This window comes from Aedes albopictus, chromosome 3 (assembly GCF_035046485.1).
Source record: "Aedes albopictus strain Foshan chromosome 3, AalbF5, whole genome shotgun sequence".
Taxonomy (NCBI): domain Eukaryota; kingdom Metazoa; phylum Arthropoda; class Insecta; order Diptera; family Culicidae; genus Aedes; species Aedes albopictus.
The window spans coordinates 126,265,581-126,289,143 of NC_085138.1; the positions used below are offsets into that span (position 1 = coordinate 126,265,581).

General features: G+C 42.9%; 5 protein-coding genes across 5 annotated transcripts; 2 read left to right on the top strand and 3 right to left on the bottom strand.

Annotated features, from left to right (window-relative positions):
• Positions 1 to 16: 16 nt before the first annotated feature.
• On the bottom strand, positions 17 to 4,738 carry LOC134289824 (uncharacterized). Its single transcript, XM_062856404.1, has 2 exons — positions 1,297 to 4,738; positions 17 to 1,234 (listed from the first exon to the last, which is right to left on the bottom strand). The coding sequence occupies exon 1, from the start codon at positions 4,657 to 4,659 to the stop codon at positions 1,462 to 1,464; it is 3,198 nt and encodes a 1,065-aa protein (XP_062712388.1). The 5' UTR covers positions 4,660 to 4,738; the 3' UTR covers positions 17 to 1,234; positions 1,297 to 1,461.
• LOC134289825 (uncharacterized) lies at positions 4,738 to 8,557 on the bottom strand. The gene is made up of 3 exons (XM_062856405.1): positions 7,868 to 8,557; positions 7,739 to 7,805; positions 4,738 to 7,678 (listed from the first exon to the last, which is right to left on the bottom strand). Exon 3 carries the CDS (start codon positions 7,574 to 7,576, stop codon positions 4,739 to 4,741), a length of 2,838 nt encoding a protein of 945 aa, XP_062712389.1. The 5' UTR covers positions 7,577 to 7,678; positions 7,739 to 7,805; positions 7,868 to 8,557; the 3' UTR covers position 4,738.
• A 1,069-nt stretch (positions 8,558 to 9,626) lies between these two features.
• Positions 9,627 to 10,793, top strand: LOC109400372 (COMM domain-containing protein 2). Its single transcript, XM_062842924.1, has 3 exons — positions 9,627 to 10,033; positions 10,097 to 10,174; positions 10,240 to 10,793. Exons 1-3 carry the CDS (start codon positions 9,967 to 9,969, stop codon positions 10,755 to 10,757), a joined length of 663 nt encoding a protein of 220 aa, XP_062698908.1. The 5' UTR covers positions 9,627 to 9,966; the 3' UTR covers positions 10,758 to 10,793.
• Positions 10,794 to 11,349: 556 nt separating this feature from the next.
• LOC109400371 (large ribosomal subunit protein mL66) lies at positions 11,350 to 12,019 on the bottom strand. The gene is made up of 2 exons (XM_019672875.3): positions 11,838 to 12,019; positions 11,350 to 11,779 (listed from the first exon to the last, which is right to left on the bottom strand). Exons 1-2 carry the CDS (start codon positions 11,941 to 11,943, stop codon positions 11,391 to 11,393), a joined length of 495 nt encoding a protein of 164 aa, XP_019528420.2. The 5' UTR covers positions 11,944 to 12,019; the 3' UTR covers positions 11,350 to 11,390.
• Positions 12,020 to 17,679: 5,660 nt separating this feature from the next.
• Positions 17,680 to 19,042, top strand: LOC109432405 (MYG1 protein). The gene is made up of 2 exons (XM_019708751.3): positions 17,680 to 18,172; positions 18,232 to 19,042. The coding sequence occupies exons 1-2, from the start codon at positions 17,700 to 17,702 to the stop codon at positions 18,974 to 18,976; spliced, it is 1,218 nt and encodes a 405-aa protein (XP_019564296.3). The 5' UTR covers positions 17,680 to 17,699; the 3' UTR covers positions 18,977 to 19,042.
• The last annotated feature ends 4,521 nt before the right edge of the window (positions 19,043 to 23,563 follow it).

The following is a 23,563-nucleotide window of genomic DNA, read 5'->3' on the forward strand; positions in this document are numbered from 1 at the left end:
TTAGGTTTGCAATCCATATTTCAGGCCAAACATGTCTAAAGGTTCAATCTGCAGAAGAGAGGCTCTCTTTGGTTTCCCTCTCTTTCGTTAATATCTCAGCTGTTTATTTGTATTATGATTGTCTCCTTGCATTGAACGATGGTCAAAACAATCGTCTTTTGATTTGTACTGCAAAAATAGTTGAAAAGTGTACCATTACATTGCAATAATTGAAAGAGAAAGTGAACAAAGAGAGCCTCTCAAATGCAGATAGGACCTATTGAAATGTTTGGCCTGATTTAGCGTGGGACACAAAAAGACATTTTACTTCTGTACACTTTTTGAGTTCCATTTTGGCCCCATATCAACTGTAAAAAAATTCAGCTCGATCGGAGAAACTAAGCGCCAGCCTTTTTAAGTTTTCAAACAATTTACTATGGAGAAAAACATTTTTCAAAGAAAAATCGCCACAGAATGCTCCTTACCCTTAAAAATAAATCAATGATTGATTTCTGTTGGAAATTTTACGAGAAACCAACCCTACGAATTCCGCAAAGTGATCTAAGACATGTGGAAAAAGTTATTGACTGAAAACCAAATGGCATGTCAACGCTGTTTAGCGTGTAAGGAATAACGATAATTTTTCCACGAACGTCGCATCGGTTTGCGGTCTTCGGAGGTCTGATTCCTCGTAAAGTTTTCTACATAAATCATTCATCGACTTATTTTTGGGGTTCAAGGGGTTTTTTTTCCCATAGTAAATCGTATGAAAAACTAAGTTGACGTTTCGTAAATTGGGCTCATAGCAATGCCAATGTGTCGTCGCACTTTGCGGACCCCCCTCCCTCCCTCCTTAAAGCGTGACGTAATTTATGGTTGCTCCCTAATTATTAATAAATATGGGACAATAAATGGTTACAGCAGAGAAAATAGGTAGAGAAGCGAAGAGTGAACAGCCGTCTGAACGGCAACACTTTTTCTGTTTTGATTTCGTAACTCGGATGTTGGCAACTACCGAAAAACAGATTAATCCACCTATCGAGGGTAGTGTCTTTCTCGTGTTGTTGGTACGGGTTACGACACTAATTCTGGACAGCAGACACACTTTGTGGTGGTGTAAGCTTCAAGCTAAAAATTCAGTTTTATTAATGCAAACTATACTAATTTACAAATATATGGCCAACTTACGATTTTAGTGAACGTACTATTGATTTATGAGGAATCGTATCGGTAGCGTTCGTGGGTATGTTTACTTCTAAAAAAATACATAACTTGATTCAATTACTAAGCTTACAGACTTAAGTTCCTCATATTTACGATTAGTATTGATTCGAAGCACACGATGTAGGCTCGAATTCAAGATTTAGTAAACGGTTTTATAGTAATAGTAATAGGCAAAATAAATTTTCATTAACTCTTAGAAATTCACGATGTCTCGTAGGGAGCAAAACAGCGTTATGATGACTTGCAGACTAACATTCCCTAGTATTGGTCCTTTGACACTTTATCTAGCCTGCTGTCACGTTTGACGTGTTGGTCCAGTGCGGCCTGCTGAAAAGTGTCTGCTTCTTTGCAGGCGGCGTCGCTGCACCGAGGGGTGTTGTCGGCACATACCCCCGCCCGTGAACCTAGGTGATGTCCTGGATGTTCCTGAAGTCTCGTAGGTTCACGCTCTTTCTCGACGTCTAACACCGCTAACTTCGTTACAGGCCGCCGCAGAGTTCCATTCGCCGTTCGTACTATCGCTTGACGAACTCTTCCATCGCTGCCTACAAGTACTTTTTCCACTCGTCCTCTAGTCCATTGAGCTCGTCCAGATCCATTCACAATAAGAACCAGGTCTCCTTCAACTATGTCCTTGGTTTCCTCGAACCACTTGCTTCGGCGTGTTATTACTGGCAAATACTCCTTTATCCACCTTTTCCAAAATTCTCCAACGATATGTTGGGCCATCTTCCAGCTGCTACGGAGAGTAGCGTATTCAGGTACATCTTTTGGTCCGATTTTGTTTCCTGTAGAACTACCCAAAAGGAAATGGTTGGGCGTAAGTGACTCTTGGTCTGCTGATTCCAGGGTGATATATGTGAGCGGTCTGGAGTTCACTAATGCTTCGGCTTCATAGATTATAGTCTCTAGCGTTTCATCGTTGGGCTTGCGGGGATGTTCCAGTGCCAAGCCAACTGCTGTTTTTACCGATCTCACTAAACGCTCCCACACACCACCCATGTGCGGAGTAGCGGGCGGAATAAACTTCCATTCGGTTGTAGCGTTCGTGAAAGTAGATGCAAGCTCTTCGTTTCCAGCAGCAATTTCCTCCAACAGTTGCTTGTTGGCACTTTGGAAGCAAGTACCATTATCAGAGTAGAACACAGCAGGCGAACCACGGCGTGATACGAATCTTCGGATTGCCATGACACACGATTCGGTTGATAAACTGTGCACGACCTCCATATGCACGGCTCGGATTGATAAGCATGTGAAGAGAGCGATCCACCGTTTTGCCTGACTTCTGCCCACCTTGACAAAAACGGGTCCAAAGTAGTCCAAGCCAACGTATGTAAAGGGTCTTACAAATGGATCCAATCTTTCCTTGGGAAGAGGTGCCATTACCGGTGGTTTTGGAAAAGCCTTGTTGATGCGACACCATGCGCAGTCTTTGGCCACCCTTAGCACAAGTGATCTCAGGTTTGCTATTTCAAAATACTGTCGCAACTCATTAACGACCGTCTCTCGATTTGAGTGACGATAAAGACGATGAAACCGCCCTACGATCAAAGTAGTTACTGGATGTTTCTTGGGGAGTATTACTGGATATCTTGCTTGAAACGGCAAATAACTCGCCGCACCTATGCGGCCTCGCATTCGCAGGACTCCTTGACGATCCATATACGGCCAAACTTTGTAAAGTGAGCTCGATTTTGAAACAGCAGAGTGTTTTGCATCTGGATCCCCCCGTGTCTTTGCCAATACCGATCGTTCCACTGCGAAGGTTTCCTGTTGTACTACTTTCCACAGCAGAATTTCCGCTTTTGATAGTTCTTCTCGAGTGAGTATTTCTCGTTTGAAGTTCCGCGCGACATTTCTTCGACGCAATCTATCTATGAAGCGTATGACGTACGCCATCGTACGTTGAAGTCTTGTCCAGCTGCTGAATCTGGAGTAATCCACCGCCGGTTCATTGTTCCAGTGAGCTTGGACACGTCGAAGTTCCTCAAGGGTTGTGGTTGTGGATCGTTGCATTGGCCATGCCATTTCGTCCAGGCGTAGAAATTCAGGACCCTTGAACCAGCAGCTATTCGAATCTAGATTAGGTCCGTTTTTCCACTTCGTTGCATCGTCGGAAACGTTTAGTTTGGATTGAACCCATTTCCATTCCTGTGGCTCGCTCAAAGTAAGGATTTCGCCTATCCGAACTGATACAAACTTGTGGAACCTTCGATGATCGGACCGGATCCATGCAAGCACAGTAGTGGAGTCGCTCCAGAAGAATCGTTTGGATACCGGAAGCGAATGGTATTCGAGAATTGCTGCTGCAAATCTTACTCCCAGAACTGCAGCCTTCAACTCTAGCCGAGGAGTGGACAATGTTTTCAAAGGGGCAACCTTACTTTTAGCTCCCACCAGTGCTGTTTGAACGTGATCTTCATGCACTAGCCGAAAATATACCGCGCAAGAATAAGCTATATCGCTAGCATCAACGAAAGTGTGAACTTGTAGATCGTCGATGTTGGGCGGAAATGGCACGAAGTAGCACCGGGGAATGTTCAGTTCGTTGAGCTTCGGGAAGAGTGTTACCCATTGGCGCCATTTTTGATTGAGGTCTGCATTGATAGGCTCGTCCCATCCAGTTCCAGCAGCCCAAGTTCCCTGAATAATTGCTTTTCCATGGACGAGAAAGTGAGAAACGAGTCCTAGTGGGTCAAAAAGGCTCATTACGACTTTCAGGACTTCCCTTTTTGTAGGAATGTGTGCTTCATCTATTACTGAACGTATATCGTCCCGCAAATTGAACGAATAGGAAAAGCAATCGTTTATGGGGTCCCAAGACATCCCAAGTACGGACTCTCTAGTGGCACCGCTTTCCAGCATCAAGTTTTTCGGTTCGCCAGCAGTCGGTTCACCTATTTTGCGGAGGAAGTCAGTGGAGTTGGAGCGAAAACGGCATATTTCAAATCCTCCCAGCGAGTGAACCAATGTCACCTGCTGTGCTACAGTTGCAGCTTCTTCGGTGGTCATAAAACTGTCCAAATAGTCATCGACATAATGGTTTTCAACGATCGCGGTGACTGCTCGGGGATATTCTTCGTTGTATTCCTCTGCATTCAAGTTTTTAACGTATTGTGCAGATGCAGGTGAGCAGGTTGCACCGAAGGTGGCGACGTTCATAATGTAGACCTGCACAGGGTTTGTCGGATTGTCTCTCCAAAGGAAGCACTGTGCCGGACGATCTTGCTCACGAATAGAGATCTGGTGAAACATCTCTTTAATGTCACCACATATTGCCACGGGGAACTGGCGAAAACGGCAAAGAACGGAAGGGAGGGGAGTCAGTAGGTCGGGCCCTTTTAGTAGTTTTGAGTTGAAAGATACGCCTTCCACCATAGCTGCTGCATCCCACACCAGCCGTATCTTATTCGGTTTCCTGGGATGAACGACAACTCCTAATGGCAAAAACCACATTCGTTTCCGATCTATGTTGTTCAACTCCAACTCGGTTGCTTTGTGAGCGTACCCTTTCCACAGATATTCAGAGATTTGTTCACACACCCGCTCTTGTAACAGTGTGTCCTTTGCCAGTTTTTTTTTCTAGCGCCTTCAAACGACGAACTGCCATTGAGTAACTATCCGGGAATACCGGGTCATCATCTCGCCAAAGTAGCCCGGTCTCGAATCCACGGTGCGTACGCCTTGTCGTTAGTTGCAGTATTGTCCTTGCCCGTCTTTCTTCATCTGACTCCAGTACTTCTTTCCGTTCGGTGACACCGGCGTCCTCCAGAGCAAAGTAGTCGCGAAGTTGGTCGTTCAGTTGCCGATCGCTATCGACAGGTGCGGCAACATGGAAGTGAACCACAGCGCGTGATGTTGATGAACCCATCAAGTATCCGTACACACTCCAACCAAGTCGACACTTCGCAGCTATCGGATCCTTAGTACCACCTTCTCGCACCTTTAGGGGAACAGCGAGGTGAAGGTTGTCCAATCCAATCAACAGCTTCGGTTGGATTAGCTCGTAATCTTTCAGTGGAAGTCCACGCAAATGAGGATATCGATCGCAGAGTTCGTTGTACTTCATCGATTGCGTAGGTAACACCAGACAGCCGACCGTTCGCACCTCGCATAACTTATAGAGGCTAGAACTACCCTCACCAGAAATTTTCAGTTGTAGACGTTGAGACATCCGTTCTTCTCGTGTTACCTTACCCGTCCACTGCAAAGTTAGTGGTTCGACTGGTCCAGATACACCCAACCGATCAGCGACTGTTTTTTCCAAAAGAGTAGTCGATGATCCTTCGTCGATGAACGCAAACAAAACTTCTTTCCGCTCCCCCGCATGCAATACCACTGGGAGAACTCGAAACATGGGTGAAGACCCACTATTTTGTGTGATATTACTGACGGAGACGTTCAGGGAAGGGTGGAGGGTAGAAGGATGGAGTAGTGTATGGTGTTTTTCGCGGCAGCCAGCAATATCACATCCTTGCCAAGTCCTACACGGCCACTTTCCGTGACTATTCAAACACGTGCTGCACAATCCTTTTCCTTGAACAACTTTCCACCGTTCGTCGTGACCCAATGATTTGAATTGACGACATTCTGCCACACGATGTCCCTCTCGCTCACATGCTGCGCATGTCTTACCTGCCCTTTTTAACTTCGGTGATGAGCTCGACGTCTCCAAGGATGAAGCTGGTGTTGCCGAATGAGCGTTTATGTGCCCCTTTTCTTTGGTGCGTCGTTGTTCACCTTTGAAGTTGCGGGTTGCGTTCGGCAGTTCGTAGGTTACTTGACTTGCCGCATCCAGTAGTCCCGTCATGAAGTCCCCAAACGTTGCTAAAGTCGCATACGGCTGTCTGCTCCGGTATACTGCCCAATCCAGTTTTAGCGAACCGGGGAGCTTCTCCACAAGTTCCTGCATCAATACCGGGTTGGATAAGTGGGTGTACTGCTTCGCCGCCTTCAGGTGGTCCACAAGATTTTGGACCACTAGCCCGAATTCTACTACCGATTCCAGACGGTCGTGTCTAGGCGCTGCCGCACAGCGTACCTTCTCGATAAGCGTTCGTATGAGTAGCTCTGGTCTGCCGTAGAGTGTACGAAGCGTGTTAATCACTTGTGGGACACTCGAGGGGAGGAGTAGTCTGCTCCGCACCGATTCATACGCCTGTCCTTTTAGGCATCGCTGTAGGCGCATGAGGTTTTCGGCATCGCTGTACCCACATGCTGATGTAGATTGTTCAAAACTACAAATGAAGATTGGCCAATCTTCGGGGTTGCCAGTGAAGTTCGGCAGTTCTTTCCCCATCACCTGCCTGGCTGCTAATTGGCTGGGAGAAAGTGCCCCATGGAACGCTGCCCCCTCCGGCTGAAACGCTTGCCGCGATCCTGGATTTTGTTGATAGGGCATGTTTGCATCTCGAAACCGAGCGTGATCTGCTCGTGATACTGATGTACGACCATCTTGTAGTGGTGGCTGGGTCGGACCGTTGAAGCGGGATCGAAAAACATCATGGTTATCTTGCTGAGTTTCGATGTTGTCACGTTCGGACGGCAATGGTTCCTGGCAATCCTGGTTAGCTCTAGGTCGTTGATACGATGGACGTTGGCCTGCAGTCGATGGTGGTTGGTCTTGTACGAGCTGCTCTGCCCCCTCTCCGGCGTCAATCTGCAGCGAGCTAATTCGATCCTCGAAGGGTTCGGGAGAACATTGTTGCAACCAGAGGGCTATCTGTTGCTCCGAGTCCGGAATGGACTCACTCTTGCTGCTACATGCACTCAACTGCCGTGCGATAGTGTTCCTTTTCTCCAACGATTCCATCCTGATCACCTGCTGCCTCTTTTGGTACTCTTTTTCTTCTTGCAGCTTTCGCTGCCGCAACCGAGCTTCTTCTTCCAACAGCGCTTTTCTTTCTTCTAGACGGCGTTCTTCTTCCTCCATTTCTTTCCTTCTCATCGCTTCCTGGGCTTCCAGCTCCTGCTCCTTCAACACTTGCTCCTCCTCGACCAACTTCATTTGGGCTTCCAGACGGGCAGCTCGAGTACTCGAAGTCGTGCTATTTGCGCTCCGAGAGAACTTCGACGCTAAGGTGGTTACTTTATTGACTGGCTTCAGACCAGATTTGGCCGTTGACGACCGTAGTGACCTACCTTCCGATGGTGGTGGCCTCAGACTGCGAGATGTCGATGCGGTGGGGGCTGCAACCGTTAGTTCGCACTCCTTGCACAAATAACGGCGGTTCTTCACGGATTCGCTCACTCCCGCACATTCGAAGTGCTCCCAGAGCTTACAGCGGTCGCAAGCAACCCACTTCTCGTCGTCAGTATCTGGCCTCGTACAGGACTTACAGCTGTATCCGCCGGGCTTCCGATGTTCCTCCATTGTAACCCCCGTGTGATTTAAAATCCTTGAAGATTTTGTTGGTACGGGTTACGTCACTAATTCTGGACAGCAGACACACTTTGTGGTGGTGTAAGCTTCAAGCTAAAAATTCAGTTTTATTAATGCGAACTATACTAATTTACAAATATATGGCCAACTTACGATTTTAGTGAACGTACTATTGATTTATGAGGAATCGTATCGGTAGCGTTCGTGGGTATGTTTACTTCTAAAAAAATACATATTTGAATCAAGTTACTAAGCGTACAGACTTAAGTTCCTCATATTTACGATTAGTATTGATTCGAAGCACACGATGTAGGCTCGAATTCAAGATTTAGTAAACGGTTTTATAGTAATAGTAATAGGCAAAATAAATTTTCATTAACTCTTAGAAATTCACGATGTCTCGTAGGGAGCAAAACAGCGTTATGATGACTTGCAGACTAACATTCCCTAGTATTGGTCCTTTGACACTTTATCTACACGCTAACCTGAAACTACCCATCGACTGGGTCGATTCGACCCGGATTTTCATGTTGTTAGCAGTTGTCAGAATCCGGGTAACCCGAAAACCCAGATTCGCTGAATTTGGGTAAAGATCTGGGTAATCGGCACTTTGTCACTTTTCGGTTTGAGAATATGGCAGCGGTCAGGAGAACGCTGGAAACTATGAATGTTTTCGCGAAAAATATGCCGATAAATGACGGGAAAACAGTGGAATTATTCCGGGGAACTGTTTTCCAGCATCAGGTAAGTGAACAGCACGTAGCAACGGAGAGCTTTTTAATCAAAATCTAAATTGGAAATAAATTAACAAAATCAAGGCCCCGGAGGAGCTGGGTATCGTTTACCCAGATTTTGCCACCAACATCGGTAACCCAGATTTGAGTAAAGGTGCCTTTACTCAGTTTAGAGTAACTGCAGTTTTGCTCAGTCTGGGTCGCTTTGACACCAATCTGGGTAACTGAGGGTTAGCGTGTAGCCTGCTGTCACGTTTGACGTGTTGGTCCAGTGCGGCCTGCTGAAAAGTGTCTGCTTCTTTGCAGGCGGCGTCGCTGCACCGAGGGGTGTTGTCGGCACACGTGTACTGCATTACACGCTAACCTGAAACTACCCATCGACTGGGTCGATTCGACCCGGATTTTCATGTTGTTAGCAGTTGTCAGAATCCGGGTAACCCGAAAACCCAGATTCGCTGAATTTGGGTAAAGATCTGGGTAATCGGCACTTTGTCACTTTTCGGTTTGAGAATATGGCAGCGGTCAGGAGAACGCTGGAAACTATGAATGTTTTCGCGAAAAATATGCCGATAAATGACGGGAAAACAGTGGAATTATTCCGGGGAACTGTTTTCCAGCATCAGGTAAGTGAACAGCACGTAGCAACGGAGAGCTTTTTAATCAAAATCTAAATTGGAAATAAATTAACAAAATCAAGGCCCCGGAGGAGCTGGGTATCGTTTACCCAGATTTTGCCACCAACATCGGTAACCCAGATTTGAGTAAAGGTGCCTTTACTCAGTTTAGAGTAACTGCAGTTTTGCTCAGTCTGGGTCGCTTTGACACCAATCTGGGTAACTGAGGGTTAGCGTGTAGGAAATGATTTATGCTGTTGATTTATTAACAAGAAATCATCTAAAATGTATACCAAAAAGGATCAATTTTCGTCAATTTAAGGAATCAATGTTATTTACAGTAATATCCTTGATATTTAAAAATATTGGTAAAAAAATGTTTCGAATGATCGCAATACTTATAATGAATTATGCGCCAATCGTCAAGGTTTGTTGATTTTGTTCGATAGGATACCAGTTTGACGGTTCGATAAGGTTTTTTTTGGCTTCACACTCTTCGCTTCTCTACCTATTTTCTCTGGGTTACAGATAAACATACCTTCAAAAGGGCATTGAGCGACGATCTGTTTCGAAATTGTACTAAATCGAGCTTATGCGAAGTGGGTTTATGCCAAACACGATTGTTACTTCTATCAAGCCATACAATCATTGATTACTGTCTTTTATCAATCATCATAATATTATTGTAGGTACCGTACCAAGAATTGCATAAAAAAGTAACACAGACAAACAGACGTAACACTCTGATAATTCTCATCGTACACCGATTTAACGGTCTTTATCAAAATTTGATAGTTGGCCAACTGCCCAACCGTGGCGCTCGCATAGTTTTTGTTCGAGTTTGACGTTTGCTCACTACCGCCACCTAGTTGGTGGTCGGCCAAACTTAGTCCTTTTAGCATTGGGCGAATATGTTTCCGTGACTATGATTTGAATCGAAAAATATTCGAAGTGTTACGTCTGCTTGTCTGTGAAAGTAGTATCACAGCGGGTTTTAGTTTTTGATAAGTATTTTCATCGGTAATGGGAATAAATGGCTCATCTAATTAAGCAGGAACAGGACAAGCATCTGAAGTTTGTCTTAGATCAGTCAGAAGAGGGTAAGCACATATTTCTGTTTTCTAAAATTGATGACACCAAGTCCAGTTTTCCTTTCCCCGCAGTCCTTATCGAGTTCTGCAAATTGGCCATCGAATATGTCAGTAATGGCATTAACGAGAAAAAATGCTCTGTCGCAGCTAGTAAGTATTTAAACGATATATAAAACACTGATCCCCATTTGGTAACCCCGGATCTATCATTGCAGAAAAGCTAGAGACAACCTTTGAAACCATTAAAACTTGCGTCGAAGCACTGGTCTGTCTACTGATCGATTCCACCAAGTTGCACATCACCGAGGAGGAGTTTCAAACGCTTCGTACTCTCCAGTATACCGATGGCCAAATAGCCATCCTGTGGCAGTTTGTGAGCAGCAAGCGGAATCTGGTGGAAAACATCCTTAAACATTCCACCGACAGTGAGCTGCACTTCCGAGACCTAGAGTGGCGCCTGGAAGCAAAGGTGGCCTCCCGAGCGATGATCAAACAAGCCACACCGATCATAGCCATGAAGTTGCACCTGGACAGCGAAGTGGTCAACGAGCATAAGGAGAAACTGCAGCCTGATCAGGGCGATGCCGAGACAAGCCAGCTGAGCACTCGGAAGGAAGTCCTGCTGCAAACCGATCCGACTAGTTTGGTGCACTTGATACAGGTGCTGGAGCAGGCTCTAATCGATTCCAAAACTCATCGGGTTAGAAATTTTGTAAAATCGTTCCAGAAATAAAATTGAACAATTATTTTTGTTTATACGTAAATCCTACAGTTAGAGGGTTCTTCTCTCGGCATAATGTTCTAAATGGGACGGTCAATTGGCCTGTTTTCTATGAGCACTTCCAAATTAACCCGGGAGCAGTCGCGTCGTGTACTGAGTATACGCACCATGAAAAATGCACGCATGTGATACACAGCGTGAGCGCGGCGTCGCTGGATGTAGTCAAAGACGCGACTGCTCGAGGATTAATGGAACGCACAATATACATAATCTAACATTAAAATATGTAGATTGATGTTCGATGTCTGAGGGAGAACGGTCTTGGCAAAGTCTACGCTCCAGACAAATTAAAAATTTGTGTACAACGACAAAAGAGATAAACCTGTCAACGGCAGAAAAGATATAAAAAAATAATTTGTTCAAGAATTCTTGAATACCTAATCACATAAAACTCCAAAATGAAATCTAGCAAACTTCGAGAGATAATATAAATTAGCTCCTGGAAGAATTCTTATAATAATCTGAAGAGAAAGCCTTGGGGATTGTTTGCTTTAATGAAATGGCAAAGATTACAATGTTTACAAGATAATTACAAGAAAAGCGATTTCCAACTCAAAATACTATTTTATTCCAACAACCAGCTTTCTAACATTTAATAGTATTTTCATCGAAATATTTGTTATACTTCTTCCACTGGTAGCGCTTCTTGGGATCTTTCTTACTCCACGACGGACCAATATTCGGCATCAGACCTGCCTTCTGCGCCATGATCACCAGCGAACTAATTCGTCGCTGCTGGCGCTTACATAACCCGGTTATCCGGCGTGGCAGAATGCATCCGTCGCTTCGCAGATACTGGCTTAGGATCAGCACATCCGTGTGCTTGATGTCCAGCCCCAGGGTGCACTGGGGACAGAACTGCTGCCCGCTGCCGCACTTGGTTTCCGCCACCTGCTGCAGCAGCTGATTGGCTCGCGGCGAGGCGACGTATTCCGCACTGATGACCAGCGCATCCTTCTGGGTGGCTTCCTTGACTGTGGGAATTCGGCTGTTAAGAAGCTGATCTCGATTGTGTAGTTTAAAGCTACTTACTTTCCTTAAGATGGCTAACAGGTGTTACACTGAATGTTCTCAAATTATTGAAAAGAAGAGTGTTTACTCGAAAAAATCCGGATTTTACGACACTCGTAAGAGCCATTTTTTAAAGATTTTGGGTTCACGCCGCAGATGGGCACGATTGTTTTGTTGTTGTTGTTGTTGGGTTTTTCCGTTTATGGCTTGAGGTACAGTGCCTCATATCCGCCAGTAGCTACACGATTGTTTTGACAGCACGTTCATGAGCCGATCACGTTCATGAAACGGAGCAAAACAAAACGACAAACAAAAAAGTTTTAGTACAACGCACAAGGGGTCTGCGAATAGTAATTGGCCTCAAAGTAATATTGCGCGCAAACCCCAAAATTTTATTCCCACCTTTGGGTTTCCGCGCCGAAGACCCAGCGCCAGATTCGGCGACAAAGAGAGCTGACAGCAGTCGCCGGGCAGTTGGCAATCCTGATATTTGACGGCGATCACCCGTTAGTCATGGGAATGGATTGTTGACACGCAAATAGAGCTTTTCGCTGAAAATGCATGTGTATTGAGGCGAAGACGGCTAATAACAAGACAGCCAGCTCGCACTCTGTCGCAGGCGACATGGTCGAAACGCCCTCAACGATTCACGGGAACATTAAAACATAATTGTGTGCGTGTACATGCATATTCGTACACGGCTGGTGTAGCATCGCACGCACACTTATTTATGATGTTATTCCCTGAAGTCGTTCGTGGCGCTAGTGTGCTTGTCATTGCCAGAGTATTAGGAGCAAGAGGATAGATGTCTGTCTTGTTATTAGCCGTCTTCGATTGAGGCCTTGTTGACAGATTTTCTGCTGTCCCTAATAAAAATGTATGATACACTGCTGATAGAGTGAATGATTGTATCATTCACTGTATGATCAAGATGATAGCCCGAAAGGGTTGTTAAGCACGTTGTATCATATTTTTCTATTAGGGGTGTTAGTGTGAAATTCAGTGATTTCCTGTATCGCGTAAGCCTTCGCTGGAAGGAAACGTCATGTTGCTCAGCGAAGCAAGGAAAATTTTTAGTGAAAAAAGCAATAATCGATCATTTTTGTTGCGATCCCAAGCCCACCCGGATAAAAACGGTGTATGGTGAAATCCATTCCTCAGGGTGGCCCTCGGGGTGGCCACTAAATATCAGTTTTGAAATTCCCGTCTTTTTCCCGGTTTTCCCGGTACAATTTCTGACATTTTCCCGGTTTTTAAAATGCACATTTCTTTAGTAGGTATCGCTCAATTTTCGTATCATATGGATGATAAGTATCATGTAAAAATGCACTTGCAATCTTGTGAATACTATGTACTAGATATTTATAGTTTATTATTATTCTTGACGTAATGCATCTATGAAAAAAATGGAAGTAACTACCAATGATGACATAAAAGGCATATGCTACACAATTACTTACAACATATTTTCATTCAGCTCCAAATAGTGCATACTTAGTTCAAGTTTTCCCCCACTCATTATATTACTTATTTTCTTGTAATTAAAAAAAAAACAAGTGTAGAAGTGGTAGCTAACTATGACAGATCTATAATAGGTAAGATGTGCTTATAAAATCAGCAAAGGTCGCACTCGATTATCCGGGACATGGAGGACAATCGGACCATTTTTTTTTTATTTTATTTATTAGCGTAGGTGCCCTAACGCAACATCATTGGTGTTGTTTCCGGGGATTCCTTCAGGATGTCCAACTGAGTATTCCCCCAAAAACTTACATCTGAAGATTCTTACAAAGTTTTGTCCGAGATTTCATCTTTCGATTATTCCAAAAATACTATCTTGGATTTCTTCAGTAACTTCTGTTAGCGATTCCACCTTGTATATCTTTTGTGGATTCCTCTAGGTTCCTTAACCGGCCGTAACTAGCGCGGTTGTCCACCACCGCAAGCACCATGCTAATACTGAATTTGTGTTCAGCGAGATTTTTTCAACGTGTTGTACAAAACACAACAGAGCGATCGCACGAGGGTTAATGGATCTATTCTGGAAGAGGTTCCTTTAGGGAATTTAGGATTTTAGTCTGTTGGCAATTAGGGAATAGAACTTTTGGTCTGGTATCATGAATTCCATCTAGGGATTTCTCCTGGAACTCCTGAAGGATTCCCAAAAGAATCGCCCACATGTCTAGAAGGTTTCCCGAGGAACTCTTGGAAGAGATCTCGATTAAAAAACTCCCGCAGTAGTTTGATTTTCAGGATTCTAGAGTATTTCCAGAAATAGCTATCGTAAAATTTTTGTAAGAAATTTTGGGAGATCATCCAGAAGGAACTCCTGGGTGATATGCAGAGGGAGCTTCTGAAGGATGCCCAAAAGCAACTGTAAAAGCAACTTTCATAAGCAACTCCTGGAGGTTTTTTTCGAACAAACTCCTGGAGGATACCCAAGAAGAACTCTTGAAGGAAACGCAGTAAGAAACACTGGAGAAATTCCAAAAGCAAATATAAAATAAAGATAAAATTCAGCAAAATCTCTTGGAAGTTTTCAAAATCAAAGTTTCAGAAGGCACTCCTGCAGAAACCGTGCCAAGAACTCGTGGAGTTGGATGAGTAACAGAATGATATCCTGGAGAAATACCAGAAGAAACTCTGTAAAGAATCCCAGAAAGAACTCCCGATTGATTTCTAAAAAAAAGCTAAAAAATTTTGAAGATTTTGGCAACTCATTACAATTGCGGAACGAAAATCTTGATGAATCTTAAAAGGAACTCTTGAATAAATTGCAATAGGTTGTCTTGATTAAAACCCAGTTTAGTGGTTATGATTTTCTTATTTTATTTTCTTGTACCACTTGATTGTCTCTTGGAATTCGATGAGATTTTTACGAGGAAAGAGTTTCTTGCATCTGAGATTTTTTCAAAAGTTTCTTTTTGGATTAACCCCTGTCCTTTCTTAAATTTATTCTAGTTTTTTTTAGGGAATCTTTCCGAAATTTCATCAGGAATCTTAATAGTCCTGATGAAATTTCGGAAAGATTCCCTGAAAAAAAACTAGAATAAATTTAAGAAAGGACAGGGGTTAATCCAAAAAGAAACTTTTGAAAAAATCCCGAATAGAAAAATACTATTCATGGCATCGTTCATATTATACAATGTCCATTGGAGCAATAATAACTATACAAGTAGTAATTGTTTTATGATATAATAATAGGAGTTGAAAAATTTCAACAATTCAGAATTGTTTAAGTATCATTGTACGTATAATACTGATACGTTGAATAATAATTAAATCATTTAAAAAAATAGGATTTACCAAAAGTGCAGCGACAAAAATAATGCTTTTAACATTTTTCACTATATTTAGTATTATTAATGATTTAAATAAGAGATTACCACACTAGTTTCTACTGTTGTTCGATTTTCCATGGCGTTGTTTGGCATTTTTGGTACAAAAATGGGTTCAACACTTTTCATCTACCACGTTTACCACCACCTAGACTACAAACGAAGATAAATTCGTCTGTGCATAGACCACAACCGACCACGGGCGGAGCTTCAGGAGAGGTGGGGAACAAAATGCAGCATTTATTAGCACGATAAACACACCAGTAGTGCAGACAATTTTAGGCTCTACCAGAGAACGCGTTGTCACTAAAAACTGCTGCCCTTGACGGTTGCTGTTTCCATGCCAGCAGCTATAGTTTCGGCTAATTACTGCGAACTTACCGGATCATATGCAAAGCCGGAATCTCCAAAGGTTCCCTTTTCAGAGGATTTTTCCACTGGAGCTTCTGTCTTCAAAGCAGAGACTATAATTCTTCCCCTCGGTTCTCCTCGTTTACTGCTTAGTTACCTTCACAACACCATCAAATTTCAATGAACCGCGAGCACAGGTGCCACATGGTGTAGTGGATAAACACGGTGAACTTACGGAAACAACTTTGGTTGGCCACGGCAATCTGATACTGTTCGATTCCCGTTCCAACGAATAAAAAACACGAAGAAAGTAAACAACGATTCAGTTAATCGTGAGAAAATTTGACAGTGCCCGACAAATGCCCGCAGGGGTGTACATTTTTTCGGGTCGGTAAAACAGATGTGGTGAAATATTTCCGTTTTGTTTTTATTATTCGTCGTATCATAAAGTTAATGATAAAGTGATTATAACATCTAAAATTCCACAAAATTTTTGTTCGAGAAATATAGCGTTTTTGAATGGTAACGATACTTAACAACCCATTCGGTCTATCATAAAAACTCCCAAAATGATAGGTACTATCATTAATATCATATGTTGTATCATCGATAAATAATCCAGTTTACGATAACATAAATAATAAGAAAATGATACACTGTAAAACTGTTGTATGATACCATTTTATTCGGGATCTCAGATGCAAGAAACTCTTTCCTCGTAAAAATCTCATCGAATTCCAAGAGACAATCAAGTGGTACAAAAACCTAAAGGAATTCTAGAAGAAACTTCTTGAAGAATCCCAAGTTCTGTTTTAAGAAAATTATAAGTGATTGCACAGGCGAATTCCTTGGGATTTCGTAGAAGTATCCCAGGAGTATTTTGGCTTGGCTTTGATTTTGCAGATTTTCGATGAGGTCTAAACATTCAAATATGCACATCAAGTTACTCTTAACAACAATTTTCCCGGTAATCATTCCAAATTCCCGGCTTTTTCCCGCTTTTTTCCCGGTCGTTTCGAATTCCCGTCTTTTTCCCGGTTTTCCCGTTTTTCCCGGTTCGGTGGCCACCCTGATTCCTGCACCATACAGTGTACCAGCTACCATAAAGTGTATTATTGTAATAAAATGGTTCGCTAAAAGCTTTGCACATTGTATTGTGCATCCCACCCTAATCACTCAGATGCTGACGATCTCAACCAGCCGTCTTTTATCGCGAAAAGATTGTGTCCCATTTGATTTGTATACGGCGGCTGATTATCCATGACAGCTCCCACCCGGCGGCTGCAAAAACAGTTTTAGCCAAGGTGCACACCGTGTGTAAATCATACGGGCGCGGTCTGGCGCGATCTGATGCTGCGCGTTTCGAACGCAGCTTGTTGAGAATCTAAGATAAGCGCGACAATATTGAGGGATTTGCACAGAAGTGCACGCGGCCTATCGCTTCCGAAAGGTACAGCCGCGGTTTTCACTCCCTGTTTACTTCATCCTTATGGGAAATAACATTGCGGCGTTTCCTACGGTGCGGCTGTTCCTTTCGAAAACGATAGACCGCGTGAACTTTTGTGCAAAGCCCCTTTTTGAAACATTTCAACGACCGCGCGGTGTTTACGTTTCAGGAAATCTGACAATAGCTACTATAAATCTGGCGTTCGATTTGAATAGGGCACTGCACTGTTTTGATTTTGTTTGGGATTTTGAAGTTTGGTGGCCTTGTTGTTTACAAAATTTCTGTAAGAGTGAAAGAGAAGGAGAGAATTTTATGCAGTACTCTATAGGTCGTATGTTTGTTGTGATTCCTATGTTGATAGGACTTAATCAAATCGAACACCAGAAATAAATATATATTATGAATTCAATTGGAAATCAAAAACTTTTTTTGAGAAAAATATTTTTGCTAATTTTGAGTTGTTTACAACATACATCGGAAGTCTCGTCGGAAGTGGCGTATATGATAGTGCATCATTGAACGCACACAGCGCACCCCACCCGGTACTGAAAAAAAGTGTCGCTAGTCGAAAAGTGTCGCTAGTCAAAACGTCGCTATTCGGTTTGGTGCTGGCGCCATAATACAAACATTATTATTTAACAAAATTTGTAACAAAATAATAACGAGGACTGATGGCATTCGAGTACCCCTCGTACCCATGTGTTGTTCTGCGTTTGCTTTGTTTTCGCTTGCACGCACGCGACCAAAATGCTTCGACAGCTGTCAAAATTAGTTCCCGGGCTTGCACCGCTACCTCCTGTTAGCATCGGAAAATTACCGGTTTCCCGCAGTTTAGTGCAAACAACGCGTCCCATAAGCAAATCTAGCCTTCCAAATCTAAACGGCCATCTCACGATAATCTCAAGAATGTCCACCGATGCCCAGGAAACGAAACGCTTCAAGGAGGACTACGGAACCCGTCAGCTGACGATCGGCACGCACGACGGCATATTTCACTGTGACGAAGTGCTGGCCTGTTTTATGCTCCAACAACTGCCCAAGTACGCGAATGCCACCGTCACCAGGACCAGGAACGGAACGCTACTCGAACAGTGCGACATCGTGGTGGACGTTGGAGCGGTGTTCGATCGTGAGAACAATCGGTTCGATCACCATCAGGCAAGTTTCAACGATACGCTCAATTCGCTGCGACCGGAAATCAAAGTCAAACGGGAAATTCGGTAAGTATTGGGAAGGGGAGTCTCATCAAATGGTATTTCAAATTTGTTTTTCCCTACAGATTGAGTTCAGCTGGTTTGATTTACACCTACTTCGGAGAAGATGTAATCCGCCAGATCCTGAAGGCGAACGGAATCGAAAATGCCAACGACGAAATGGTCCGGGGAGTGTACCGTAAACTGTACGACACACTGATAGCGGAAATCGATGCCATCGATAACGGCGTGCCGATGTTCGATGGGGAGCCTAAGTACACCATCAACACGCACCTGAGTGCCCGCGTGAGTCACTTCAATCCGGCCTGGAACGAAGATTCTGGAGACGAGACGGATGCCATGAAACGATTCGAAAAGGCCAAGGACTATGTTGGACAGGAGTTCATCGACAAGGTTCTGTACTACGCCTTGAGATGGTGGCCGGCGCGGGAGTTAGTCGAGAATGCTGTTAAGAAACGAATGGAAGTGCACGCTTCCGGCGAAATTTTGGAATTGGAGCATTTCTGTCCGTGGAAGGAGCACTTGTACGAGCTGGAAGAACAGTACGTCGTCGTCGGGGTTCCCAAGTACGTGATATACTTCAACAAGGAGAATGACTGGCGCGTGATTTGCGTACCACTGCAACCTGCCAGCTTCGTGTGCAGGAAATTCTTGGCTGCTCCGTGGCGTGGAGTGCGTGACAAGGAGCTGGAGACAGTGTCAGGAATAGAAGGAGCCTCATTCTGCCATCAAACGGGATTTATCGGTGGCAACAAAACGAGAGAAGGTGCTTTGCGGATGGCTGTGGAAAGTTTACAAGCTCAGGAGTGAAGCTTCCACAGGTTCACAGAATTGTAGATTACATCTTTTTCTGAATAAACAATCTGGCATTTCAAATGTTGTATTCATAAATTATATTCACCGCCTACAACCTGTGTTTTGTTCATTTAATTTATCATATTCTTTCTATGAGATAGCTATCTCCGTGTATTTCAAAGTGTTGAAATTTCGGCACATGTATCTTTTTACGTAAATAAGCAACCTGTAAGGAGCGTCTCACATAGCTCTACCTCACTATTTCCTCATCCTTCGATGATAAACGGTAGTGCAGCCTGAGCATTGCTGTCCTTCTGACTTCAGGTACGTTTCGAGCGTCTGTTCACCAAGGAGTCTAACTCAAACAGCGGCTGTTCTGGCATCCAGCAGCTGAGTATGAAATAGAGGTGTGCGCCGATTTGAAATCGGTCGGCGGCGGCGTTTTGCAATTTTTTGGCCGGCGGCGGCGGCGTGATCGGCGTGACGCCGAATGCATTTTCGGCGGCGGCGGCGGCGGCGTGAAACGGCGTGGCCATATTTTTTTTTATTTTTTTGCTATTTCCATTATTGAATATCAGTGTTTTATTTTTAGGTAACTCATCATGTTGAAGATATAGTTACGGTTTTGTTATATATTTTTTATTTTCACATGTTTTTTTTTACTTTATTGAAATATGTAGTTGTTATGGTGGATCATCTATTAGCTGCGCAAAAATTAATCCAGAATGGCCTCATAAAGAAATTTCCGGTGGAACTTCTAGAGGATTTTCCGAATAAACTCTTAAAAGAATTCTCGGAGGAACTCGTACATACATTCCCGTAGGTACACCTAGAAGAATTCCCGAATAAACCTTCTAAACGGATTTCCAAAAAACATCTTAAAGTAACGTTTGGAGGAACTCCTGGAAGATTTCCGGAAACAAACCTTAGAAGAACTCTTAAAGAAATTGCCGGAGGAATTCTTAGAGGAATTACCGGAGGAGCTCATAGAGGATTTTCGGTGGAAACTCTGGTCATTCCTTTTGCAACTCCCAGACATACTTTTAGAGCAACTAGTAAATAAATTGCGTGGGAGCTTTCGAAGGAATTTTCGGAGGTACTCCTAGGGAAATAGCCGAAGAAATTCAGACAGGAATTCAAGGAAGAACTCGTAGAGAAACTACCAGGAGTATTCCTAGATGAATTCCCGTACGAACTCTTAAAAGAATTCCCGGAAGGGGTTCTTGAGGAATTCCCGAAGAAATTCAAAGAGAAATTCCCTGAGGAACTCATAGAGCAGGTTTCTGAGAGAAGCTGCAGAGAAATTCTCGATGGAACTCCTAGATAAATTCCTAGGAATTCATGAAGAAATTTCCGGAAGTACTCGTAGAGGAATTCCCGGATGAACTTATAAAAGGATTCCTGGAAGAACTTCTAGAGAAATTTCCCGATATATTTTTAGAGAAACTGCTGGGAGAACTCCTAGAGGAGCGTTTGGGGAAACTTCTGGATGTATTCCCGGAAGCTATCTTAAAGCAACTCCTAAGAGGAATTCCCGGAGGAACTCCTAAAGGAATTGCTGAAGGAACTTTACAGGAATTTCCGGAAGAACTTCTAGAGGAACTTCCGAGGATTTCTCGGAGAAAACTCCGGCATACCCAGTGCAACTTCTAGATAAAACTTATAGAGCAACTTGTAGTGAACTTGCCTGGGGAACTTCTTCCCGGTGAAACTCGTAAAGGTGTTCCCGAAGATGATCGAATTCCCAGAAGTACTCCCAGATGAATTCCCGGAAGAACTTTTAGAGACAGTCACGGTGAAACTCTTAGTGTAATTCCAGGAAAAAAATCGGTAAGGAATCCCCGAAGGAATTCCTGAAGGAAATTCCCACAGGAACTTCTGGTACATTCCGGAGAAACGTCTGGAAGAATTTCTGGAAGAAATCTTAGTGGGAATCCTAGAGAAATTCTAGAACATTCCGGAGAAACTTCTGGAAGAATTCTAGGAGCAACTGCTACATGTAGCATGTAGCATGGAGCATGTAGCAATTTCTGCAGAAATTGCCGGAAGAACTTCCAGAAGAATTCCCGGAAGAACTTCTAGAGGAATTACCGGAGTAAACTTCTGGTATTTCCAGTGCAATTTCTATGAACTCTTATAGAAATTCCCGTAGAAATTCGTTATAGAATTCCCGGATGAACTCGTTGAAGAACTCGAGGAGGAATCCCCGGAGATGCTCCTTGAGGAAGTGCCGTACTTCTAAAGGAATTCCCAGGAAGAACTTTTAGAGGAATTGCCGGAGGATCTCCTAAAAGAATACCCGGAGTAATTTCTAAAGGAATTTCTAGAAGAAGAACTATAAAAGTTAAAGTGAAACTTCTGTAGCAATGCCCGGAGAAACTCCTAGAGGATGTCTCGGAGGAAACTCTAGGAATTCCAGAAGAACCTTCTAGAGTTCCCGGAGGAACTCCTAGCGGAATTCCTGGCGAAACTGCTGAAAGAATCCTCAAAAGAGTTGCTGAAGAAATTTCAGCTGGAGATGAACACAACAAAAACATGTTTTTAAGAATCACTAGCACTTTCTTCAATCTTCGGAATCCGTAGATTCTTTCTACAGCCATCAGTTATCTTCAGGAACCTCCGGTATCTTTGTGAACTCGATTTAATTCAAAGGACAAACTTTTCACTTTCAAAACATCGTTGAGAAGTTTAGAATTTAAAACAACTACCTGTGGAACTGAGCGAAATTTGATCTATTTTTCGCGTTCCAAATCTTTAGAACTGTTATAAATTTGGACCATAAAAATGGACTACCTTTGAAAACGACCTTACAAATGCTATGTATGCAGATGACTCCAATGAATTGCTTGAAATATTGCAATGAAATAAATCAAGAAATAATATATTGTTTCTATACGTTTTTGAGATCGGCGTGAAAAATTGGAGTTCGGCGGCGTAAGCGGCGGCGCGCCGAAAAATAATCGGCGGCGGCGGCGTGAACCAAAAATCGGCGGCGGCGCCGGCGTGGCGCGGCGGCGCACACCTCTAGTATGAAATCAATGCTATATCGTGCCGCTACACTGAGCGAAACAAGAATAGCACCACCCTGTTTTTTACCATATTTTTGGAATGTGCATATCAATTATGCTATCTTTGGTTTAGAGTGATAGTATAATCTATTTCGCAACTTTACAGTTGATAGCGATCAAATTATTGTGGATCATTTACATTTAGGCCGAAAAAATCATGAAAAAATGAGCGAAATAAAAATAGCACCACCATTAGGCCGTCCCTTATTTTGCAAAATTTAGAAATGTTATAAGTTCGTTAGTGGAAAATGATCGTTTTAGCTAAAAAATGATCGTGTCAAAATTTGAAGGCCGTATCTCAAGGCTAAGTGGTCCCTCAAGGAGCCTAAGTTGTCAAAAATTGTATGGGACCAAAAAACACATAAAATTTGTTTCGACAAAACAAATACGCTATTCCATTAAGGTGAATATATGACGAAGCCACATCTCGAATTTTCTAGAGCACAAATCTGAAGAACCGAATGTCGGTTTGAACTGAGAAGTTGATCGATTGATTACCCGCTGGTGGTGACCAATCGATCAACTTTTCAGCGCCAACCGACATTCAGTTCTTCAGATTTGTGGTCTTGAAAATTCGAGGTGTGGCTTCGTCATATATTCTCCTTAAAACCGGTGATTTTAGGACCCTAAAGAACCAAAAATGTGCATAGATTTGCGATATCTGTACTCGTTTCTAAGATATTGACAAAAAACAACTTAAAAATAAGCATTTTTGACAATTTTTTTAGATTCCGAAAGAAAACTTATCCTATTTTGTTCAATAACTCAAAAACGAGTAGCAAATCTAAGCACATTTTTGGCCCTTTAGGGTCCTTAAATCACCGGTTTTAGTAGAATAGCGTATTTTTTTTGTCGAAAAAAATTTCACGTTATTTTGGTCCCATACAATTTTTGACAACTTTAGGCCCCTTGAGGGACTACTTAGCCTTGAGATACGGACTTCAAATTTTGACACGATCATTTCTTAGCTAAAACGATCATTTTCCACTAACGAACTTATAACATTTCCAATTTTTGCAAAATAAGGGACGGCCTAACCACCATGTAATGAAAACAGCCTGTAGAAATTTTGACAGATATTTGTATTGGCTTTGAGTCAGTTACAGTCAGTTCCTATCGGGTGGCGGAGTGATATTGCGAGTTGGGGCAGTATTGGATAGAACACTTTTCTTTTTGAGCCAAACTTTTTATATCAGATTCTGATTTATCGACCGTATTCTAACTTAATCATTATTATTAAAAATACCATCAGGGTACCAGATTCCGCTCATCTAAGGCCAGTTTTGCAGAAAAACATAATCTGTTAAATGACTGGTAAGCCAATTTGTAATGTTTTTGCATTTTAAGTTAGTTTAATCTAAGTACAATCAGATACAAAACAAGACTTATGTATAACTTTTCATAAAAGTATGATTTTATTACAATTTGTGTGAGACCAAAGTGGTCCTAATTCCGCTCACGGACAAATGTATGCCATCTTTTAAATAGGCTTTTGCGGAAAAGTGAATTATTTTTGCAACTCTTTTGTTTTTAC

What these genes read in the sequence shown, in the direction of transcription:
- LOC134289824 (XM_062856404.1), bottom strand. Translation starts at nt 4,659, where the DNA reads ATGTGGTTTTTGCCATTAGGAGTTGTCGTTCATCCCAGGAAACCGAAT.
- LOC134289825 (XM_062856405.1), bottom strand. Translation starts at nt 7,576, where the DNA reads ATGGAGGAACATCGGAAGCCCGGCGGATACAGCTGTAAGTCCTGTACG.
- LOC109400372 (XM_062842924.1), top strand. Translation starts at nt 9,967, where the DNA reads ATGGCTCATCTAATTAAGCAGGAACAGGACAAGCATCTGAAGTTTGTC. An exon ending in CTTAGATCAGTCAGAAGAGG is followed by an intron (nt 10,034 to 10,096) that starts GTAAGCACATAT and finishes CTTTCCCCGCAG; the next exon opens with TCCTTATCGAGTTCTGCAAA. An exon ending in AAAATGCTCTGTCGCAGCTA is followed by an intron (nt 10,175 to 10,239) that starts GTAAGTATTTAA and finishes CTATCATTGCAG; the next exon opens with AAAAGCTAGAGACAACCTTT.
- LOC109400371 (XM_019672875.3), bottom strand. Translation starts at nt 11,943, where the DNA reads ATGGCTCTTACGAGTGTCGTAAAATCCGGATTTTTTCGAGTAAACACT. An exon ending in TGTTAGCCATCTTAAGGAAA is followed by an intron (nt 11,780 to 11,837) that starts GTAAGTAGCTTT and finishes GAATTCCCACAG; the next exon opens with TCAAGGAAGCCACCCAGAAG.
- LOC109432405 (XM_019708751.3), top strand. Translation starts at nt 17,700, where the DNA reads ATGCTTCGACAGCTGTCAAAATTAGTTCCCGGGCTTGCACCGCTACCT. An exon ending in AAAGTCAAACGGGAAATTCG is followed by an intron (nt 18,173 to 18,231) that starts GTAAGTATTGGG and finishes TTTTCCCTACAG; the next exon opens with ATTGAGTTCAGCTGGTTTGA.